The 23,360-nt window shown below is 40.8% G+C and overlaps 2 protein-coding genes across 11 annotated transcripts in view; one reads left to right on the top strand and one right to left on the bottom strand.

Moving 5' to 3' along the window:
• Nucleotides 1–1,596: 1,596 nt before the first annotated feature.
• cunh1orf43 (chromosome unknown C1orf43 homolog) lies at nt 1,597–7,938 on the bottom strand. Of its 2 annotated transcripts, none has more exons than XM_062964985.1 (7): nt 7,567–7,938; nt 5,976–6,077; nt 5,704–5,821; nt 5,511–5,564; nt 3,713–3,879; nt 3,402–3,460; nt 1,597–2,012 (listed from the first exon to the last, which is right to left on the bottom strand). In XM_062964985.1, exons 2-7 carry the CDS (start codon nt 6,036–6,038, stop codon nt 1,817–1,819), a joined length of 657 nt encoding a protein of 218 aa, XP_062821055.1. In that variant the 5' UTR covers nt 6,039–6,077; nt 7,567–7,938; the 3' UTR covers nt 1,597–1,816. The 2 variants fall into 2 exon arrangements, with proteins under 2 accessions (XP_062821055.1, XP_062821054.1); XM_062964984.1 differs by having other exon boundaries at nt 7,726–7,937.
• A 932-nt stretch (nt 7,939–8,870) lies between these two features.
• ubap2l (ubiquitin associated protein 2 like) overlaps nt 8,871–23,360 on the top strand; it is a 50,061-nt gene continuing 35,571 nt past the window's right edge. For 7 of the 9 annotated variants that reach the window (XM_062964966.1, XM_062964965.1, XM_062964964.1 and 4 more), the window contains exons 1-5: nt 8,872–9,011; nt 18,381–18,510; nt 20,091–20,168; nt 21,223–21,333; nt 22,826–23,000. In XM_062964966.1, coding sequence (XP_062821036.1) covers nt 18,421–18,510; nt 20,091–20,168; nt 21,223–21,333; nt 22,826–23,000 — 454 coding nt within the window. In that variant the 5' untranslated portion in view covers nt 8,872–9,011; nt 18,381–18,420. Of the gene's footprint in view, nt 9,012–9,071; nt 9,212–18,380; nt 18,511–20,090; nt 20,169–21,222; nt 21,334–22,825; nt 23,001–23,360 lie in introns of those variants that run through there. The other 2 variants (XM_062964961.1, XM_062964959.1) reach the window with 2 other exon arrangements.

The following is a 23,360-nucleotide window of genomic DNA, read 5'->3' as shown; positions in this document are numbered from 1 at the left end:
TGGAAAATAATATTACTCAGGACCCCCTGGAAATAAATAAATAAATAAATAAATAAATAAATATATATATATATATATATATGTGTGTGTGTGTGTGTGTGTGTGATTTTTTTTTAGTGCTGTTTGTATATTTTATAGTATACTAGCTGTGGCCGGCCACGCGTTGCTGTGGCTAGGACTTAATTTTTCTTTTCTTTTTGTTGTATGAACGTAGAGGCGTGGATGAGAGGTTGTGCTGTCAATTTTCGAGGTTGTGGGGTGCATAGTTTAGTTGTTTTGTCCAGTGCCATGATTCCATTACCTGTTTATATATATGGATAGTGATGCTTTCATGTCAAGCTGCTTTGAGTCCCCATTGGGGATATATATATACACACACACACACACACACACACACACACACAAGTCTCACTTATCCAACACTTGCTTATCTAACGTTCTAGATTATCCAACGCATTTTTGTAGTCAATGTTTTCAATAAATCGTGATATTTCGGTGCTAAATTCGTAAATACAGTAGTTACTACATAGCATTACTGCGTATTGAACTACTTTTTCTGTCAAATTTGTTGTATAACATGATGTTTGGGTGCTTAATTTGTAAAATCGTAACCTAATTTGATGTTTAATAGGCTTTTCCTTAATCCCTCATTATTATCCAACATATTTGCTTATCCAACATTCTGCTGGCCTGTTTATGTTGGACAAGTGAGACTCTGTTGTATATATATATATATATTTGTGTGTGATTTTTACTGCTGTTTGTGTTTTAATGTTTGTATATTTTAAATCCTATAGTGATGCTTTCAAGTCAAGTTGCTTTGAGTCCCCATTGGGGAGATACAAATAAATAAATTATATATATATATATGTGTGTGTGTGTGTGTGTGCTTTTTTTTTTAGTGCCGTTTGTATATTATATATTGATGCTTTCATGTGAATCTGCTTTGAGTCCCATTTGGGGGATAATAATATATATATATACACATACACACACACACACACAAGTGATTTTTTTTACTGCTGTTTGTGTTTTAATGTTTGTATATTTTAAATCCTATAGTGATACTTTCATGTCAAGTTGCTTTGGGGAGATACAAAGAAATAAATTTTTATATATTTATTTTTAAGATTTCTTTTTTTAAAGATATTTTAAAGATGTTTTTAAATTGTTAGATTTTAGCCTTTCTTGTAAGCCACCCCGAGCCCTAGGGGAGTGGCGGCATAGAAGTTTAAATAATAAATAAATAAATATTTATATATGTGTATGTGTGTGAGGGTGATTTTTTTTTAGTGCTGTTTGTATATTTTATATTATATAGTGATGCTTTCATGTGAATCTGCTTTGAGTCCCCTTTGGGAAGATAGATAGATAGATAGATATTTGTGTGTGATTTTTTTTACTGCTGTTTGTCTTTTAATGTTAGTATATTTCAAATCGTATAGTGATTCTTTCATGTCAAGCTGCTTTGAGTCCCCATTGGGGAGATATAAATAAATATAAATATAATAATAATAATAATAATAATAATAATATGAAATCCAGCATGTCTATCTTATTTGCTGTGTCATACAATATAATGATAATAATAATCCCTCTGTTTTTAATATTTTAATAAATTTCATTCAGGGCAGAGGAATGTAATCATAAAATGCACTCGGGGCAGAGGGATGAGTTCCATGTAAAGGACCAACGCGAAGGCCTTTAGAGATGGAGAGAGAGATATATACACCACAGAGAAGGAGAAATAAATTAAGGAGGCCAGAGAGTGTTGTCCGATGTCCACCAATGTCCGCAAACGGCCGGAGAGGGCTGCTCAGAGGGTGCTCTCCAGGGTGTTGTAGTTGTCCTTGAAGCTCTTGAGCTCCAGGAAATGCTTAGGCCGCTTGCTCTTCTGGCTGGAGGGCAGGTAGGTCACCTGGATGGTGGGGCCCGACAGGTCCGGGGACTGCGTCAGGTCCTTGGCCGCCGACTGGTGTTGCCGCTGGCTCCCGCCGCCCCGCGCCTTGATGCTGCAGCCGGAGACAGAGACAAGGGCACTCAGGGGTCCCCCAAAGGCCATCCAGTCCAGCCCCCTTCTTATAGAAACAAAGATACCATCCGATCCCTCCCGACCGATGGTTAAAGATCTCTAGCGAAGGACCACTACGCTCCATCACAGTCTACATTCCATTACAATTGGAAGGGAGCCCCAAAGGTCACCCAGTCCAGCCCCCTCCTGCCATAATAGATAGATAAATAAATAGAAGCATATATTGATGCGTAGATCAATATACATGTGAGTACATACATGCATAGATAGAGGCATAAATACTAATAATACTACTAATAATACAAGATAATAATATTTATTATATATGATATATTACATGTAATACAGTAGAGTCTCACTTATCCAACGCTCTGGATTATCCAACGCATTTTTGTAGTCAATGTTTTCAATACATTATTTTGGTGCTAAATTCGTAAATACAGTAATTACTACATAGTATTACTGCATATTGAACTACTTTTTCTGTCAAATTTGTTGTATAACACGATGTTTTGGTGCTTAATTTGTAAAATCATGACCTAATTTGATGTCTAATAGGCTTTTCCTTAATCCCTCCTTATTATCCAACATATTTGCGTATCCAACGTTCTGCTGGCCCATTTATGTTCGATAAGTGAGACTCCACTGTAATACTAATACTAATAATAATACAAGATAATAATATTAATTATATATGATATATTACATGTAATATTACTAATAATATTACATTATAATGGCATAGTACAATATAGTAATATATAATTCTAGTATTGTGCTATGCTAATAATATAATATATTGAATGTACATATAATTTGTAAGCCGCTCTGAGTCCCCTTTAGGGTGAGAAGGGCAAGATATAAATGTAGTGAATAAATAGATAAATAGAATTCTAGAGTTGGAAGAGGTCCCAAAGAAGACCATCTAGTCCAACCCCTTGTGCCATAATAGAGGGATAGATAGATAAATAAATACATAGATATATTGATGCATAGATAAACAGATATAAATGTAGGTAGGTGCACAGATAGATACATAGATAGATAGAATTATAGAGTTGGAAGGGATCCCCAAAAAGGTGATCCAGTCCAACCCCTTTTTGTCAGATAGGACACCATTTGATCCCTCCCAACAGATAGCCACCTGGCCTCTGGTTAAAGATTTCCAAAGGACACTCCACCAGACCCCAGATAGTCTACATTCCACTACAATCGGGACCTCCAAAAAAGGCCATCCAGTCCAACCCCCTTCTGTGATGCAGGGAGGCACCATCCGATCCCTCCCGACAGATGGCCTTCCAGCCTCTGCTTAAAATCCCACCCAGGCCACCCACTCTCCAGACCCCGCCCTGATGGACCCCCGACTCACATGGCGGCCAGCTCAAACAGCGCTTCCTGGTACTTGAGATATTCCACCTTTCCGAAGGTCTGGGGCAGGAAAGAGAAAAGAGAAAGAGGGGTCAAGGTGAGGCTGAGACCCAAAAAAGTGGGGGGAGATGGGGAGGGGGCTTTTCTCTGGCCCCTTTCTTTGCTTAGATAGATGATGGATGGGTAGCGTGAGGTTGAAATGGGATTTCCAATGCAGGAGCCAGGCCTTGGAATCCCGAGCGGTCGTGCCCCGGACCCCCACAGGCAGGCAGGCCCCCCAACCCAGTCCCCGACCCCGTTGCCCAGGCTGACCCCGGTGCCGCAGCGGGCGCAGTCGTAGCCATCGAGGAGCGTGTCCAACAGGCTCTTGCGGACGCCCTTGAAGGGGGTGCTGGCGTTGCGCAGGTCCACCAGGTACGAGCGGAAGTTCTTCCCGATCAAGGACTTGGGGTGCCGGCCCTCCGCGGAGAAAGGGATCTCTGTGCAGTGGGGAGAGAGAGAGAGAGAGAGAGAGTGGTGCCCCGCTGAACTACACAGCCCAGGACTGCACAGCATTGAGTTACGCAATCCCGATACAAACCTTTATTACATAAATAGATGTCTATGCGGCTGGGTGGCCATCTGTCAGGAGGGATCGGATTGTGCCTTCCTGCCTTGGAAGTCCCACCCCTAGGACAATCATCATCATCATCTAGTAATACCTTGAATATCCCAGGTCCTTGGGAAGAACCTGATATTATTATTATTACAGTAGAGTCTCACTTGTCCAACCCTCGCTTATCCAAGTTTCTGGATTATCCAAGCCAATCAAAAACTATTTACTACCATTATTTCCATGTCCAACAATCTATGTACCTCTTGCAGTTTCCACGCTGATTTCTCTCTATTCTAGTTTCTATGTAGTCATGAATAATATAATAATAATGTAATGGTACAGTAGAGTCTCACTTATCCAAGCCTCTGGATAATCCAAGCCATTTTTGTAGTCAATGTTTCCAATATATCGTGATATTTTGGTGCTAAATTCGTAAATACAGTAATTACAACATAACATTACTCCGTCTTGAACTACTTTTTCTGTCAAATTTGTTGTATAACATGAAGTTTTGGTGCTTAATTTGTAAAATCATAACCTCATTTGATGTTTAATAGGCTTTTCCTTGATCAGTCCTTATAATCCAAGCTATTCGCTTATCCAAGCTTCTGCCGGCCCGTTTAGCTTGGATTAGTGAGACTCTACTGTATTATTATTATTATTATTATTATTATTATTATTATTATTATTATTATTATTATTATATGAATCCCAGACACTTGTGCATGTGTGCTGTGTCACTATGTATATGCAAATAATAATAATAATAATAATCATCATCATCATCAATTATTCTAGCGTCTGTGAGGTTCAGTGGCCATCTGTCAGGAAGGATTGGATTGTGCCTCCTTTAGTGGAAGGAGGGGTTGTACTGGATGGCCCTTGGAGGTCCCACCTCCAAGGATCCTATGCATCTCTAGCCCTCTTTCTCAATTATTCAATTGCCTATGAGGCTGGGTGGCCATCTGTTGGGAGGGATCGGATTGTGCCTTCCTGCCTAGCAGAAGGGGGTTGGACTAGGTGGCCTCTGGGGTGCCTCCCACCCCTAGAATTCTATGCATCTATAGCCCTGCTTCTCAATTGTGCCTATACGGCTTAGTGGCCATCTATCGGAGGGATCAGATTGTACCTTCCTTAGTGGCAGGAGGGGGGTTGGACTGGATGGCTCTTGGAGTCCCTTCCACCTTTAAGATCCTATGCATCCTATGTTTCTCAATTATTCAATTGCCTATGAGGCTGGATGGCCATCTGTCGGGAGGGATCGGATTGTGTCTTATTGTCTACCAGAAGGGGGTTGGACTGGATGGCTCTTGGAGGTCCCACCCCTAGGATCCTATGCATCCATAGCCGTTTCTCAATTATTCCAGCGCCTGTGAGGCTGGGTGGCCACCTGTCGTGATTGGATTGTGGCTTCCTGCCTAGCAGAAGGGGGTTGGACTGGATGGCCTTTGGAGATCCCTTCTCTGACACAAATCTATGTTCCCATGCCTGACCTCAATCACTGGACTGCCTCACCTGACTCCCGAACAGCATCCAGGGCCTTCATCCTGTAGACGTAGTTGTAGGAGCCTGCAAGGAAGCCAGAGGCCAAAGGTCCGGGTCAGTGGGGCGATGCATGTTGGTGGCCGCAGAGGGGCCATGATGACCCCCTGGCCTGGCCCCCCAAACCGGGAGTCCCAAGGAGGGCAGGGGACGGGCGATACGCTACATGGGCTGCGGGGAGACTCCAGTTGCAGGAGCCGGGCGTCATCGGGGGCCAGCAGCTGCGGCTCGTACTTGATGTCCTGCACCCGGGAGAGGCGCAGCTCGATCTCGTCCTTCAGGCCCTGCGCAGACAGAAAAGCATACACAACACCATCATTATTATTATCATATTTCTGAGACATCTCTTCTTGTGTCTCCAGGGCAACTTTGGGTGGAAGTATCCCTTGGAGAAGGACGGAATATAAATAAAATAATTAAAAATAAATACAAATCGACCTTGGGGGCATGTTGTCCCACTGGAACGTGGGGCCCTCGGCGGGACTTCATGGCGAAACGCATGATCTGCCTCTTGACGAAGATGAAGAGCAGGACAAAGACCTGGAGGAGGAGTGCAATAGTCATATTAATATTAATCATGGGTTTTGGTGGTTCTATCTATGTACCCAGCACTGGGCCTTGATGAAAAGCAGGCAAATATGATTCTTGAGAAGAGTAAAAGCCGAAAAGCTAATCTTCACATGACGTGGATTGACTACAAAAAGGCCTTTGACTCACTCCCACACAGCTGGATCATCAAGTGCCTGGACGCCATCGGGATTAGTAAAAACGTTGGCACCTTCATTGAAAACATGATGGAGCACTGGAAAACTGAACTGTTTGTTGGAAATGAAAGCTATGGACTTGTCAACATCAGGAGAGGAATTTTCCAGGGAGACTCATTGTCCCCTCTGCTTTTCATTATTGCCATGATCCCTCTGTCAACAATCTTACAAAAAACAAATCTCGGCTATCAAACATCTAAGAAATCTCACAAAATTTCGCATCTGATGTACATGGATAACCTGAAGCTGTATGGGAAAACGGAAACTGAAATCCAGTCTCTGACTAACACTGTCCGAATTTTTAGCACTGATATCAGCATGGAGTTTGGTTTGGACAAATGTTCGACAGTGGCATTGAAGAAGGGAAAAATCATTGAAAGTGAGGGCATAAATATGCCCAATGGCCAAACGATAAAGTGTCACCAGCCAGAGGCCTATAAATATCTGGGCATATTACAGCTGGACAACATCAAGCATGAACATGTGAAGACTGTGGTCAGCAAAGAATACACACAAAGGGTCAGAAAAAATCTCAAAAGCAAGCTCAATGGAGGGAACACCATCAAGGCCATAAACACCTGGGCCATACCTGTCATAAGAAATACTGCTGCCATTATAAACTGGACACAGGCGGAACTGGACAATTTGGACAGAAAAACAAGAAAACTCATGACCATCCATCATTCACTGCACCCTCGCAGTGATGTTGACCGGCTCTATCTGCCTAGAACATCAGGGGGCAAACAAGCAGTCAAAGAAGAAGAACATGCCCTGGCAGAAGATGGAAAGCAAAGTGAAGAACCTGCTTTGATTGAAGTCAAAAAATCAGAAACTCCTCAAAGCACAGCAGACAAAAAACCAGTACAAGAAAACCGCACTACAAACTAGAGCTGACAGCTGGCACAACAAAACATTGCATGGAAAGTTCCTTGACAAAATTGAAGGAAAAGCTGACAAGGAGAAGACCTGGCACTGGCTCACGAATGGGACCCTGAAGAAGGAGACAGAAGGCCTGATCCTTGCAGCCCAAGAGCAAGACATCAGGACAAAGGCAATTAAGGCCAAGATCGAAAAATCAGCTGATGACCCAAAATGCAGAATGTGCAAGGAAACCAACGAAACCATGGATCATCTCCTCAGCTGCTGTAAGAAAATCGCACAGACAGACTACAAACAGAGGCACAACCACGTGGCCCAAATGATCCATTGGAACTTATGCCTCAAGTCCCACCTCCCAGCAGCAAAGAACTGGTGGGATCACAAACCTGCAAAAGTATTGGAAAATGAGCACGCAAAGTTGTGTCTTTCCAGCCTGGCAGAACGGGGTTGACTGGATTCCCTTTGGGGGTCCCTCCCTCCCCGCTCTGGGACCCTGTTCTGTCTCTTCAGGCCTTGTTTCGCTTCCCGCCGCCTTTTGCCCTCACCAGGCTCCCGTAGGCCATGAAGAGCACCACATTGACGCCGGAGAGCCAGTTGCTGGAGGAGGAAGAAGAGGAGGACGAGGAGGAAGAGGAGGAGGAAGGCAGCGAGGAAGACGACGAGGGACGCGAGGAAGGCGGCGAGGAGGACGACGAAGAGGCCGCCATCCCGGCGCCCTGAGCGCCACGCAACATGGCCGCCGCCCCTGTCACGTGATACATCTACCCCGCCTTACTTCCGGGTTCTGGCCCTGTCGCATAAGAGCCGGAAGTGATGAATGAAATATATGAAATACATTCCTCTTAGGAATTCCAATGCATAAACTTCGCCCCCTTCTCTCTGGCCAGTCGCACGGGAGCCGGAATTGATGAATAAATACAAAAGGAATTTCCTCTTTGAAAGTATGAGCTCTTTCGGGGACAAGATAGAACCCAAAAGTACAATATAGTAATTTATTGCCAGTATTGTGCTTTGCTAATAATATAATATTGTATGTAAATTTAATTTGTAAGCCGCTCTGAGTCCCCTTCGGGGTGAGAAGGGCGGGATAGAAATGTAGTAAATAAATAAGTAAATATAAATAAATAAACCCATACGCTCCGCCCCTCTTCTCTTGGGCCGGTCGCATGGGAGCCGGAAGTGATGAATGAATCAGGAAAGTACTGTTCCTCTTCGGAATTCCAATGCATAAACTTCGCCCCCTTCTCTCTGGCCGGTCGCACGGGAGCCGGAAGTGATGAATAACACAAAAACAAGTTCCTCTTTGGAATTATGAGCTCTTTCGGGGGCAAGATGGAACCCATAAGCTCCGCCCCTCTTCTCTTTGGCCGGTCGCATGGGAGCCGGAAGTGATGAATAAATACAAAAGAAATGATCCTCTGGAATTATGAGCTCTTTCGGGGACAAGATGGAACCCTTCCTTTTAGTCCGTCGCACGGGAGCCGGAAGTGACGAAAGAGGCCCCAAAGGCATTCCAAAGCAAGATGGATCCCATAAATCCCGCCCCCTTCTCTCAGGGGAGAATGTGAGGAGAATCACGTGGCGCCTTTAAGAGCGGACGAAAGGGGGCGGGGCTGCAAACAATGGCCACGCCCCCGCTGTAGAAAACAAACACTGGGAAGGCGAAGGGGGCGTGGCTGGGAGGGCTCCCCCGTCACGTGACGCGAAGCCGCCCTGTCCCCGTGTCACGTGGCGCCTTAAAAAGGGGGCGGTCTTTCGCCGCGCTGGGCCTGGCTTCCCGTCAGTGTGTGTGGCGGCGGCGGCGGCGGAGGAGGAGGCGGCGGAGACGCAGGTAATAAGGGAAGAAAAGAAGGAAGGAAGCGGGGAAAAGGGCGCGCGGGCCCTTTAAGAACAGGCCCCGCCCCCTCCCAACATTGTAAAGCCATATCTCTAATCTATACATATATCGTTGTATATAGTTCTCCCTCAGCCTTTCCTCCGGAGAAGTTGAAGCCCTGAGAGGAATACATAGATACATATAGACCATAACCGGTTAGTAAGTGGGGAAGCCCTCTCTCGGCCAAAGCAGGAAGGAGGAGAAGGGGGCGTGAGGAGGAGAAACGAGGGCAGTTCCGGGCTGGAGCTCCGCTGCGGCCTAGTCGGCCGGGGCCGAGCCGGGGACTCGCCTAGCGCGCGCGGCCGGCCGGAAGTGAAGGGGCGCCCGCCTTTCGAACCGGACCTCGCCCCCCCCGGAAATAGTTTTATATATATATATATATACACACACGCAATATTTATTGCCTTCGGCTTCCCGTTCTTCCCTCCCTTTACCGTATTTACATATATAAAAATATATACAGTAATATGTTTATTACTGTATTTATATATAGTTAATTTATTACTATCATTATGTATATAGTAAATTTATTACTATCATTATGTATATAGTAAATTTATTACTATCATTATGTATATAGTATAATTTGTGATGATATATATTGTATAGTGCAATTGCTTATATAGATGGATAGAAAATGTGTGTGTATATATATATATATATATATTCTAGCTTTAATCCCTTCCACTTCCTGTCCTTCCTTTCCCCGTACTATATATATATACAGTAGAGTCTCACTTATCCAACGTTCTGGATTATCCAACGCATTTTTGTAGTCAATGTTTTCAATACATCCTGATATTTTGGTGCTAAATTCGTAAATACAGTAATTACTACGTAGCATTACTGCGTATTGAACTACTTTTTCTGTCAAATTTGTTGTATAACATGATGTTTTGGTGCTTAATTTGTAAAATCATAAACTAATTTGATGTTTAATAGGCTTTTCCTTAATCTCTCCTTATTATCCAACATATTTGCTTATCCAACATTCTGCCGGCCTGTTTATGTTGGATAAGTGAGACTCATATAAATATATTCAGTGATATATTTATTACTGTATTTATATATAGTAAATTTATTACAATCATTATATAGTATAATCGGTGAGTATATATATATATTATATACTGCAATTGCTTATATAGATAGATAGATAGATAGATAGAAAATGTATATACAGTAGAGTCTCACTTATCCAACTTTCTGGATTATCCAACGCATTTTTGTAGTCAGTGTTTTCAATACATTGTGATATTTTGGTGCTAAATTCGTAAATACAGTAATTACAACATAACATTTCTGCGTACAAATTAAGCACCAAAACATCATGTTATACAATAAATTTGACAGGAAAAGTAGTTCAATACGCAGTATGTTGTAATTACTGTATTTACGTATTTAGCACCAAAATATCACAATGTACTGAAAACATTGACTACAAAAATTTATGTGTTTTAAATGCCATTTTTTATCCTGTATTTTTGTTTTAATTGATATATTGTATTACTGTTTTATCTTTTTATAGTGTGATTTGTATTATGTTGCCTATGTTTTGTCCTATGTTGTTTGGGCCTCTGCCCCATGTAAGCCGCCCTGAGTCCCCGCGGGGAGATGGTGGCGGGGTATAAATAAAGTTTTATTATTATTATTATTATTATAAAAATGGCTTGGATAAGTGAGACTCTATTGTGTGTGTGTGTGTGTGTATAAATAATATACACATATATATGTTTTATACAAGCATTGAATGTTTGCTTTTATTATGTTGGAAGCCACCTAGAGTCCCCTTGGGGAGATAGGATGGGCTACAAATAAAGTGTGTATATGTATGTATATATTCTATATTTATTCCCTTTGACATCCTGTTCTTCCTTCCCTCCCTTTTCTGTAATTATATATATAATATACAGAGTCTGTATTTATTCCTTCTTTCCCTATCTTCTCCCCCCCCCCCCCCCCCCTTATTTGTTGTGTTTCTTCCCCTTGGCTCCACCTTTTATATATTTCTCTCTTTCTCTTTCCATTCTAAGGTGTAAATATAAAGTGGAGGAACCACAGCCCCACCCTTCTACCTTATTTCTATAAAGGAATCCAAACCTAGAGATCTGTTGGGAGGTTCAACCGGCCCTCCTTCCAGCTGTTTTGGACTCCCAACTCCCACAATTCCTAACAGACTTCCAGTCCAAAACAGCTGGAGTTTGGGAGTCTTTGAACTAACCTTTCAAATCTTTGTTCTTCTTTGATACAAAGTAGGTATTTAAATAATAATAATAATAATAATAATTAGTGCAGTCTTCCCCATCCATTCGGATGTGTTAGACTATGGCTGCCAGCGTCCCCGATCATGAATCGTTGCATGGTCCCAGGTTGGGAAATACTGTCTTCATTGGGAAGGACCCTCACAGATGTTGAAGGGTTTCATCTTCGCAGCGATGGGCTGCTGTTGTCCTTTTTTATTTATTTTTATTTATTTATTAGGCTTGTATACCACTACTCCCAGTTTGGCTCGGAGCGGTTTACAGAAATAGATTAAAACAATACACTTAGCTTTAAAATATCAATAAAAACAATAAAAACAGACATAGCCCTGAGTTTTTCACCCATCGAAAGCTTGTCGGAAGAGCAAGGTTTTGCAGGCTTTCCGAAAGGCAAGTAGGTCTCGGATAGTTCGAGTTTCAACTGGCAAGGCATTCCATAAATGGTTATGATTGGCAAACAGAAACTACAGGCATCCACATTCTTGTTTTTTGGGGGATCGTTTCTGCCTTTTTCATAATAAAAGGCCTAGTGTTCCATTTGATGTTCTCATTGCTGCTTTCCCTCTTAGGCAGGATTTGAAGCTAGGCCTAGTCATGAAACTGATCTGTTGGTGTCTTCTATTGAGCTTCTTTTTTGCTAGTCAAATGAACGTTTTGTGCCACGCAAATAACTTCCTGTACATTAGCCTTGTCGAGTATGATTATTGTATTAGTTTAGTTCTTTGCATTATAGCCATCATAGAAAGAGAATTTATGCCTTTTTCCCCCAAAGAATTTTGAGGTTGTAGGTTTACAAAAAATTCAGCAGTGTCCACTTGTGTTCTTTGCTCTTCTGCACATTTATTTTGAAGTGCACTTTACTAGGTCCTTTTTCCTCCAAGTAAAAAGCTTTTGGATAAAAACGGCAAGAGAAGAGGAGCGGCTTGGCATCATTTCCATTCTCCCCATAACGGCAAGGCCAACAAAAGTGTTGGCCTTCTATTTTGGAAAGAAAGTGGGATTTTAAATACAGTAGAGTCTCACTTATCCAAGCCTGTGGATTATACAAGCCATTTTTGTAGTCAATGTTTTCAATATATCGTGATATTTTGGTGCTAAATTAGGCAAATTCCCAAGCTTCGTCTGGACTTAATGTCAGGGGAAATCCTTTTCCTTTACTTATAAAACATATTTTATATATTATATATATAAAATGAAGTTCTTATAAGAGGTTGGATTAATCTCCCATATGCTAGCAAAACTGAATGACCGTGTCGCGAAAGGAGGCAGGTCTCGAAAGCACGTCTCCAACACAGAAAGTTTGGAATTCTCTGCAATAAAGAATAAAATCAAGCAGATTCTTCCAGACAATGAATCTGGTCCCAGAAGAGGCCTCTCATTCAAAGATGACCCTAGCCATCTAATATGATGTACAGGAGAGTCTCACTTATCCAAGCTAAACGGGCCGGCAGAAGCTTGGATAAGCGAATATCTTGGATAATAAGGAGGGATTAAGGAAAAGCCTATTAAACATCAAATTAGGTTATGATTTTACAAATTAAGCATCAAAACATCATGTTAGACAACAAATTTGACAGAAAAAGTAGTTCAATACGCAGTAATGTAATAGCATTCAAGTAATAATAATATATTATAACTAGCTGTGCCCGGCGACGCGTTGCTGTGGTGAGGTATGGTGGTAGGGGAAATAATTTCTTGAGGAATTGGTGGTAGTTAAGGTAAAGGGTAAAGGTTTTCCCCTGACGTTAAGTCCATTATAAATGGGTAATATAGCTGTGTGGAAGGTCCTTGAGTCTACACTGCCATATAATCCAGTAAAAATGAGATAATCTGTATTTTATAAGCAGTGTGGAAAAGGCCTAAGTGAGGCCTAACTCTGCCTGTCCCCTGGGCTGAGTGGGATGCAAGGAGACCAAGTGGGCGGAGCGTAGCTTTCTAACTGGCAGCAATTGGATAAAAACAATTATTCCTCTCCCTCTAATTAGGACTTTATATTTCTTTTCTTTTTATTGTATGAACATAGAGGCATGGATGAGCGGTTGTGCTGCTTGGGAATTTGCCTTCTACACTTCTCATGTGATACAGTTGGCTCTTGTGTAGTTCCAACACACAGTTTGGAAAATTCTACTTTACTGTAATAGCATTCAAGTAATAATAATATATTATAACTAGCTGTGCCCGGCGACGCGTTGCTGTGGTGAGGTATGGTGGTAGGGGAAATAATTTCTTGAGGAATTGGTGGTAGTTAAGGTAAAGGGTAAAGGTTTTCCCCTGACGTTAAGTCCATTATAAATGGGTAATATAGCTGTGTGGAAGGTCCTTGAGTCTACACTGCCATATAATCCAGTAAAAATGAGATAATCTGTATTTTATAAGCAGTGTGGAAAAGGCCTAAGTGAGGCCTAACTCTGCCTGTCCCCTGGGCTGAGTGGGTTGCAAGGAGACCAAGTGGGCGGAGCGTAGCTTTCTAACTGGCAGCAATTGGATAAAAACAATTATTCCTCTCCCTCTAATTAGGACTTTATATTTCTTTTCTTTTTATTGTATGAACATAGAGGCATGGATGAGCGCTTGTGCTGCTTGGGAATTTGCCTTCTACACTTCTCATGTGATACAGTTGGCTCTTGTGTAGTTCCAACACACAGTTTGGAAAATTCTGCTTTACTGTAATAACATTCAAGAAATAATAATATTATATTATAATATTATAACTAATGCAGTGATGGAGTGGGATTTAACGGCTTCAACACTAAACATATTTGGAGCTTTGTTGGCTTTTATGATGTTGAAATGAAAACTTTTTTTTTCTTAGTTCGTATATTGTGTACTTCTTATTTTATATTTTTACCAGTGGTTTATAGAGTGTTTGCCACATGGAGTTCTTCCTTGTCTTTTGTTTCCCTCTTGAAATCCGTCCCTCTTCCTTCAAGGCTCTGGGATTGTTTTGGCTGGTGATGCTCCCTGCTTTTATTTTTGTTCTTGGCGCTGCTGCCAAGCGCATATGTCGGAGGGAACCTTTCCAAATTGCCCGTTCTCTGCTGTATCGGAAATAGAATGGCCACGTGAGGCTGAGGGATCGCCCTGCAAAGATGCTTCATATACGTAAACAGGAAGTTCTTGCTGTTCACGAGGTGGAAGGCACTGATGTTTCATGCGCAGTGGGGTTCCTTTTGCATGGTCCCTTGTTGTGGCAATGGGAGCTGCTCTAGCCTTTGGTTGGCTCTAAAAGAAGGCATCCAACTCCCCGCTTCATGCTACTTTTCTTGATAGCTTCATATATCTTATTTACTCGAATCTAATGCTCACCTTCTTTGGCTACTTTATCTCTCCAAGTTTAGGCTGCGCATGAGATCTGCTTTATACCGTCATCTTAGTGCTGATACAAAGCAAAAGGGAAAACTCAAACCCTTCCAATTTGTTCTGTTGGTCATGGGTGGTCCATGTGTCAAGTTTCATCCAGATCCGTTGGTGGTGGGAGTCATTTGGGATAATACAACAACAACAATATTTATTACAGACCATAGATCCCATCAGTGAGCAAACACTCATTTATAAATTCTCCAGTAATACAAACAGAGATACATACATACATGCAAACTTTGATTTTTTTTTCAGATGGATAGATAGATATAGACAGACATAAAGAGGTAACACTATGTAACAAAAATTTTAAAATAATTCTGTTCCTGGTTTGAAAGTGTTTAATTGTGTGGTAATTATTTACTACATTTAAATCCTGCCCTTCTCATCCCGAACAGGACTCAGCGGCTTACAAGTTATAGGTACATATAATATATTATATCAATAGCATAGCACAATATTAGCATTATATATTACTATATTGTACTATAGCACTATACAGTAATATTACATTTAATATATAATTTTAATTATTATAATGTATTATTATTAGTATTATATTGCATTACGTTATAATATTAGTATATTATATGTATATACAATATATTATATGATAACCATAGCACAATATTATTATATTATATAGTATTACTAGCTGTGCCCGGCCACGCGTTGCTGTGGCAAAGTGGTGGTGGTATTGGTTAAAAATTGTTGTGTAATTTTTATTTGACGTTATTTGTTTTTTTTAATTTTATTGTAAGTTATCTTTTTATTATATTTTATTATTTTCTTGTATTATTTTTAGTTATTTTCTGTTATTATAGTATTTTATTGCATTAATTTTTTGGTGTTTTTAATTATTTTTTAGTGTTTTTAATTATTTTTATTAGGTTGCTAGGAGACCAAGTTGGAGGAGCTTAGCCTTCTAACTGGCAGCAATTGGATAAAAGCAATTATTCCTCTCTCGCTAATTAGGACTTTATTTTTCTTTTCTTTTTGTTGTATCAACCTAGAGGCGTGGATGATGGGTTGTGTTGTCAAATTTCGAGGTTGGGGGGCCTGTAGTTTTGTTGTTTTGTGGGTCGCCGTGATGCCATCACTCTTTTATATATATAGATATTGTTGCTGGGGGGAGGGCCCCCCAACTGATGGCAAGTCTTGATAGTATAAATTAGAAAGTCATTGTTCGACTCCAGAAACTTTGTTTTGGTGCCACAAACTGTGTTGAATTGGTTGAGACTTAATGAGATATCCATTGAAAAACTAGAGCAAAATGTGCTGCAGGATGTCTTTCCCGCAAAGAGAAAGTGTTTACAGTTTAATAAACTTTTACTATGTTTTGATGACAGAACCAAAATAGGAAATGGCATGTATAAACAAAGGATGAAAATTGTGTTACATAGTGTAATCCAATAATAATACGGATATATAGATAGTAGTTATATTGGGCCACCTTTATGGCAGCCTAAATAGGCAAGCAAAGAGTTCTCTTGAGAGTAAGACCTCATAACATCCAGACTGTTTTGCCTTTTGGAGTCTGCCTTTACTGCTCAGAACTTGATAAATCTGGCCCATATTTAGTCTTCTTCTTGGGCTGAAGGGGCAAGCATTTGGGCAAGAGACCAAGCATTGGTTATTATTATTATTATTATTATTGGTTCAGATAGGAAACCCAGGAGATATAAGAGGAACCTGTTGAGGCCGAAGACTGTCCCTGCTCCACTTTGGATGCCCGGTTTCTCTCTTTGGGTGATGCGTCTGGAACTTTCCATTGGTCATGGAAACTTCCCTTGGGGATGCCTGCTTATCAAAAACTTTTTCATAGAATCATAGAATAGTAGAGTTGGAAGAGACCTCATGGGCCATCTAGTCCAACCCCCTGCCAAGAAGCAGGAAATCGCATTCAAAGCACCCCCGACATTTTTCACCAGACATTGAATGGTTTAGAACAAACATTGTTCCTGGGAGGACTAAAGTGGCTGCAAGGAGTAGAATATGGGTCTGGGATGCAGAAGGGGAGATCTATGGGATCTGCGGGATTAAAGAACCATAGCACACGTTTGAGGATGCCTGCCACAGATGTGGGCGAAACGTCAGGAGAGAATGCTTCTGGAACATAGGCAGCCCGGAAAACTCACAGCAACCCAGTGATTCTGGCCATGAAAACCTGCAACAACACAATAATATAATTTAAAAATGAAGAACAATTGTAATCAGCAATTCGTCTGATGGGAGAGTCCAGTTAAATAGAATTGTTGTTGTGTGCCTTTGAGGTGCTTCAGATTCAGGGCGATCCTCAGTCTAAAGCAGGGGTCCCCAAACTAAGGCCCGGGGGCCGGATGCGGCCCTCCGAGGTCATTTACCTGGCCCCTGCCCTCAGTTTTATAATATAATATATTATATATACATATAATATTGATAATAATATTATAATGTAATGCAATATAACACTAATAATAATACCATATAATAATATTAATGATATATTATATATTACATATAATATTACTAATAATATTACAGTATAGTGATATCTCCTGCCAACCTAGCAGTTCGAAAACATGCAAATGTGAGTAGATCAATATAGGTACCGCTCCGGCGGGAAGGTAACAGTGCTCCATGCAGTCATGCCGGCCACATGACCTTGGAGGTGTCTATGGACAACGCCGGCTCTTCGGCTTAGAAATGGAGATGAACACCAACCCCCAGAGTCAGACATGACTGGACTTAACGTCAGGGGAAACCTTTACCTTTACTATAGTGGTATAGTTCAATATAGTAATATATAATGCTAATATTGTGCTATGCTAATAATATAATATATTGTATGTACATATAATTTGTAAGCCACTCTGAGTCCCCTTTGAGGTGAGAAGGGTGTGATACAAATGTAGTAAATAAATATAGTAAATAAATAAATAAATAAATAAATTTTAGACTTAGGCTCACCCAAAGTCTGAAATGACTTGAAGGCACATAACAACAACAACAACAACAACCCTAATTAACTTGACTATCTCATTGGCCAGAAGCAGGACCACACTTCCCATTGAAATCCTGAAAAATGTATGTTGGTTAAAAAATTTTATTTTTAAATATTGTATTGTTCTTTCATTGTTGTTATTGTTGTTTTTGCACTACAAATAAGACATATGCAGTGTGCATCGGAATTTGTTTGTATTTTTTTCAAATGATAATCCGGCCCCTCAACAGTCTGAAGGATTGTGGACCGGCCCTCGGCTTAAAAAGTTTGAGGACCCCTGGTCTAAAGTTTAGAGCAAGCCAGGGAAATTAGTTTGGGGACTCCTGATTTAAGGGGAAATAAAATGACATGGAGGGTCTTGATGTCCTTATTTATTGTTACAATACTTCTGTTTTTATACTATTTTTATACTGAGAATTCCTTTTATGTAATTTTTATTTTAACTGTGTTGTTGGGCTTCGCCCCCATGTGAGCCGCCCCGAGTCCCCTAGGGGAGATGGTGACGGGATATAAAAATAAAATTGTTGTTATTATTGACACAAAGACATAGTATAACACAGCAAATGAGATCTATATGCTGGATTTGTTGTTATTATATTATATTATTATAATATGTTATTATTATTATTATTATTATTGTGTTTGCCACGCTTTAAGGGGAACTCTGTGACTCTTGTCTCCCCTTTCTGAACGCGGCCTCGTCCCCTCCTGTCTTTGCAGAGTTCTACCTTGTAAATACTGTTATTTGTATATACTGTAAATGATGACCTCGGTGGGCACGAACCGGGCCCGGGGCAGCTGGGAGCAGGCGCAGACGCAGAACCAGACACAGCACAAGCAGCGGCCTCAGGTGAGCACAGATTTCGGGATTTCAGCATCAAATATACTTATGAGCTTACATTGGGTTTGTGTACAAACATAGGGTTTGTGTACTGACATGAGTTCAGTAAAGACAAATATCATCACTTAAATAAAAGAAACACTAACTAACCAAAACAATAAAGAAGGTCTAAACCCTCACATCTAATGCTCACCTTTTTGGGCTAAATGCCCTTTCCAAACCTAGGCTGTGCATTAGATTTGCACAATAAAGTGGGTATAAATTTATTGTTTTATTTTATGACACAGCAAACAAGATAGATATGCTGGATTTTGTATCACAAAATCACAAGTCGAACACTTCCCAAGTGTCTAGGACTGTGTGATGTATTTTCGGATGATGCGTGCAGATCCCAGTAGGGTGGCCTTTTGCAGTTGGCAGATTGTAATTTTGTCAATGTATATTATTATTATTGATACTCAAGCTGTATATAAGAACATTCAAGTTTGGAGTTTTTGGTGTCCCATGCATGAAAGAAGCAAGAGAGATAAAGTGGGGTATAAATACATAATAATAGTAATAATAATAATAACAGTGGAGATGCAAGCTGTATATAAGAACATTCAAGTTTTTGGTGGCCCATGCATGAAAGGAGCAAACCATTCTCAAAAGCATAAGGGATACAACCCCTTTATATGGAAATTGGGATTTGGGTTTTTTTGGTGGCCCATGCCAGATAGGAGCTCAGCATTCCCTAAATCTAAAACCATATACTGTATATACTCTAGTTTGAAAGCCTAGTTTTCAGCCCTTTTTTTAGGACTGAAAAAGCCCCTCTCAGCTTATACTCGAGTGAGGGTTCTGGCTGACATATACTCGAGTATATATAGTACATTTATTATTTTTCTCTATTATTGTTAGTATTACATTTATTTTACTCTATTTTTATTATTATTAATACATTTATTATTTCACTCTGATATTATTATTGTTAGTATTACATTTATTATTTTATTCTTTTATTATTAAAAGGATACATAAGGACATTTACATTGAAGAAGATGAGAATAATGATTGAATCAGAGTTGGACAGTCTTATCTTAAATTAGAGTCAAAAACATTTAACTTACCGATGCCTTGATTAATGTAATTTTATTGGTTTCTATTTTTATTTCTGAAATTTACCACCCTCGGCTTATACTGGAGTCAATGTTTTCCCAGTTTTCTTGTGATAAAATTAGGTGCCTCGGCTTATATTTGGGTTGGCTTATATTCGAGTATATGCGGTATGTCAGTTCGGGTTTGGGGTTTCGGCAGCCTATGTGTGAAAGGAGCAAACCATGCCCAAAATCTATGTGCAGAGATTTTTTGGTGGTCCATGTGTGAAAATTAGATTCCCAAGATCTAAACGCATAAGGCATGCTCATTCTGTATATGTGGATGTTTGGATTTGGTCTTTTTGGTGGGGCATGAAAGGAGTCCACTATTCCCGGAAGCTCAAAGCATAAGAAATAAACCTCAATATATGGAAACGTGGTTTCTTTGGTGTCTTCCCACCAAAATATCCAGGCATTTGACCCGTATTTTCCTGGCCTTCCTCCTCTTTGCAGGCCACTGCGGAGCAGATCCGGCTCGCACAGATGATCTCGGACCACAACGATGCGGACTTTGAGGAGAAGGTGAAACAAGTGAGTCGTGGGGTCCTAGAGGTGGAAGAGACCCCCAGGGCCACCCAGTCCAACCCCACACTTCCCATGGAAATCCTGATAGGTTTATGTTGGTTAAAATTGTTTTTGTTTTTAAATATTGTATTGTTCTTTCATTTACTAATATTGTGCTATAGTAATAGTATATTGTGTATACATATAATATCGATAATAATATTATAATGTAATACAATATAATATGTATTTATTTATTACAGTATTTCTATCCTGCCCTTCTCACCCAATAGGGGACTCAGGGCGGCTAATAATAATAATAATAATAATACAATGTTATAATATTATATAATATAATAATAATTCTATATTATATATTACATGTAATATTACTAATAATGTAGTATATTGGTATAGTACAATATAGTAATATATAATGCTGATATTGTGCTCTGCTAATAATATAATATATTGTATGTACATAAAACTTGTAAGCCGCTCTGAGTCCCCTTCAGGATAGGAGATAAATGTAGTAAGTAAATAAATGTTGTTGGGGGTTTTTTTGCACTACAAATAAGACATGTGCAGTGTGCATAGGAATTTCTTCATTTTTTTTTTCAAATGATAATTTGGCCCCTCAACATCGGAGAGACCATGAACCGGCCCTCGACTTAAAAAGTTTGAGGAGTTGGAAGAGACCCCAAAGGCCATCCAGTCCTTTTCTGACAGGCAGGAAGAGCACAATCAAATCCCTCCTGACAGATGGCCATCCACCCTCATAGCCACTATAAAATTATAGACTCCTAGAGTTGGAAGGAATGCCAAAGGACATCCAGTCCGACCCTTTTCTGCCAGACAGAAAAAGCACAATCAAAGTCCTCCCAACAGATGGCCATACAGAATGAGCTTCCACTACACTGCAAGGCAGAGAGTTCCCCTGTTGAACAGTTCTTCTTACAGTCCTTCCTAAGGTTCAGATGGAGCCTCCTTCCCCGTCCTTTGTACCTTTGTTTGGGTTTCCGTGGGGCTCCTTGGCGTGATGGCTTGCCTTCGCTGACCCTTCTGCTTCCCCTTCCGACAGCTGATCGACATCACAGGCAAGAACCAGGACGAGTGTGTGATCGCCCTCCACGACTGCAACGGGGACGTCAACAGAGCCATCAACGTGCTCTTGGAAGGGAACCCCGACACGGTGAGCACCCCTGGGCGGGGAGACCCTTCGCGGGATGGAGGGAGAGCTTCCCTGCATTTGGTCCCGTCTCACAAAACCTGTAAACAAAGGCAGTTTCCTTTCTTAGTGGACTAGCTGGTGATATATGGGATACATATTTTTCAACTCTCTTTATTAGAAATGCTCGAGGTTTGCATCTGTGTTGTATGTATGGTTGCATTCAAAAACGCACTCTGCACCCAGTCTGTGGGCACATATCCCTTTGGAAATCAATGGTAATCATAACCATATTGAGAAGGGAAAATGATGTCATATCCATTTGGCAAACGTGGAAGACTCCCTTTTGCAAACCACTAATCAGGAAAAGTATCAGAAGACAACCCTTTGAACACGTGATATCTTATATTATCTGCTTAGAACTGGATTATATGAGGCCCTTTCTTCACAGCTGTATAAAATGCACACTGAAGTGGATTGTATGGCAGTGTGGAATCAAGATAATCCAGTTCAAAGCAGATAATATAAGATTATAAATGGGTTATATAGCTGTGTGGAAGGGCCTTGAGTCTGCACTGCCATATAATCCAGTTAAAATCAGATCATTTGTATTTTATAGGCAATGTGGAAGAGGCCTAAGTGAGGCCTAACTCTGCCTGACCCCTGGAATGAATGGGTTGCTAGGAGACCAAGTGGGCGGAGCTTAGCCTTTTAACTGGCAGCAGTTAGATAAAAACAATCATTCCTCTTCCTCTAATTAGGACTTTATTTTTGTTTTCTTTTTGTTGTATGAACGTAGAGGCATGGATGAGGGGTTGTGCTGCCAAGTTTAGTGTTCCTGGGATGTGTAGTTTTGTTGTTTTGTCCTAGGCCAAAAATTTTATTACCGTTTTATATATATAGATTACAATATAATATGAATATTATATGTATATATAGTGTGTTATAATTATTATATATTATTGTAAATTATATTGTATGTGTATATATATATATTACAATATATTATATTATACATATATTACATATATGTGCGTGCGTGTGTGTGTGTGTGTGTGTGTGTGTGTATATATATATATATATAAATATACACACACACACATATATATATAAAACTAGCATAGCATGTTATTGCAGGGAGGGGCCTCCAGATGATGCAAAGAGACAAGATGTGCGTCTATGTATGTGTGTGTGTGTGTGTGTGTGTGTGTGTGTGTGTATATATATATATATATATATAAATAAATATACACACACACATATATATAAAACTAGCATAGCAGGGAGGGGCCTCCAGATGATGCAAAGAGACAAGATGGAACTCTGAAAGCTTTGGGAGGTTGCGATTTCCAACACTCCGACTCCCAGCATCCAAGGCCAATCCTCCCCCCACCACTCCTGTATTTAACATTGGTCATGCTGCGCCTGTGTCCAGAAGATCCATTGTTGACGGGAGTGGCAGGGCTGTGGTGTGGGAAGGGCTGGAGGGGGCTGACCTTGTCCTTCTGCCACGCAGCACTCCTGGGAGATGGTCGGGAAGAAGAAGGGCCTCTCGGGGCAGAAGGAGAGCGGGCAGGCCGAGCCCAGCGAAGAGGGCAAGGAGAACCACCGGGAGCGGGAGAGAGACTTCAGCCGGCGACGGGGCGGAGGGCTGCCCAGGAGGGGACGGGGCACCAGCCGCGGGAGAGAGTGTACGTGACCCGGGACCCCCAGGGTCAGCCACGCAGGGAAAGCACCATTCAAGCCCTCCCAGCAGATGGCCCTCCAGCATTGGCTTAGAAACCTCTGGGGAAGGAAGGAAGGAAGGAGATACCATCATCCTCATCTAGTATTATCGTTTATCTATTCTTATGGTTAGCAGTAGTGGTATAGAGTCATAGAGTTGGAAGAGACCCCAAGGGCTATCCAGGGCAGTCTTCTTCTTCCAGGCAGGAAAAGCATAATAATAATAATAATAATAATAATAAGTATTAGTAGTAGTAGTAGTAGTAGTAGTAATAATAAGAATAATAATAGAATGCTAGAGTTGGAAGAGACTCCAAGGGCAGTCT

The sequence above is a fragment of the Anolis carolinensis genome, unplaced genomic scaffold, assembly GCF_035594765.1.
Source record: "Anolis carolinensis isolate JA03-04 unplaced genomic scaffold, rAnoCar3.1.pri scaffold_14, whole genome shotgun sequence".
Lineage (NCBI taxonomy): Eukaryota > Metazoa > Chordata > Lepidosauria > Squamata > Dactyloidae > Anolis > Anolis carolinensis.
The sequence above is the reverse complement of the archived record's forward strand: the minus strand, read 5'-3'. Positions and strand labels throughout refer to the sequence as shown.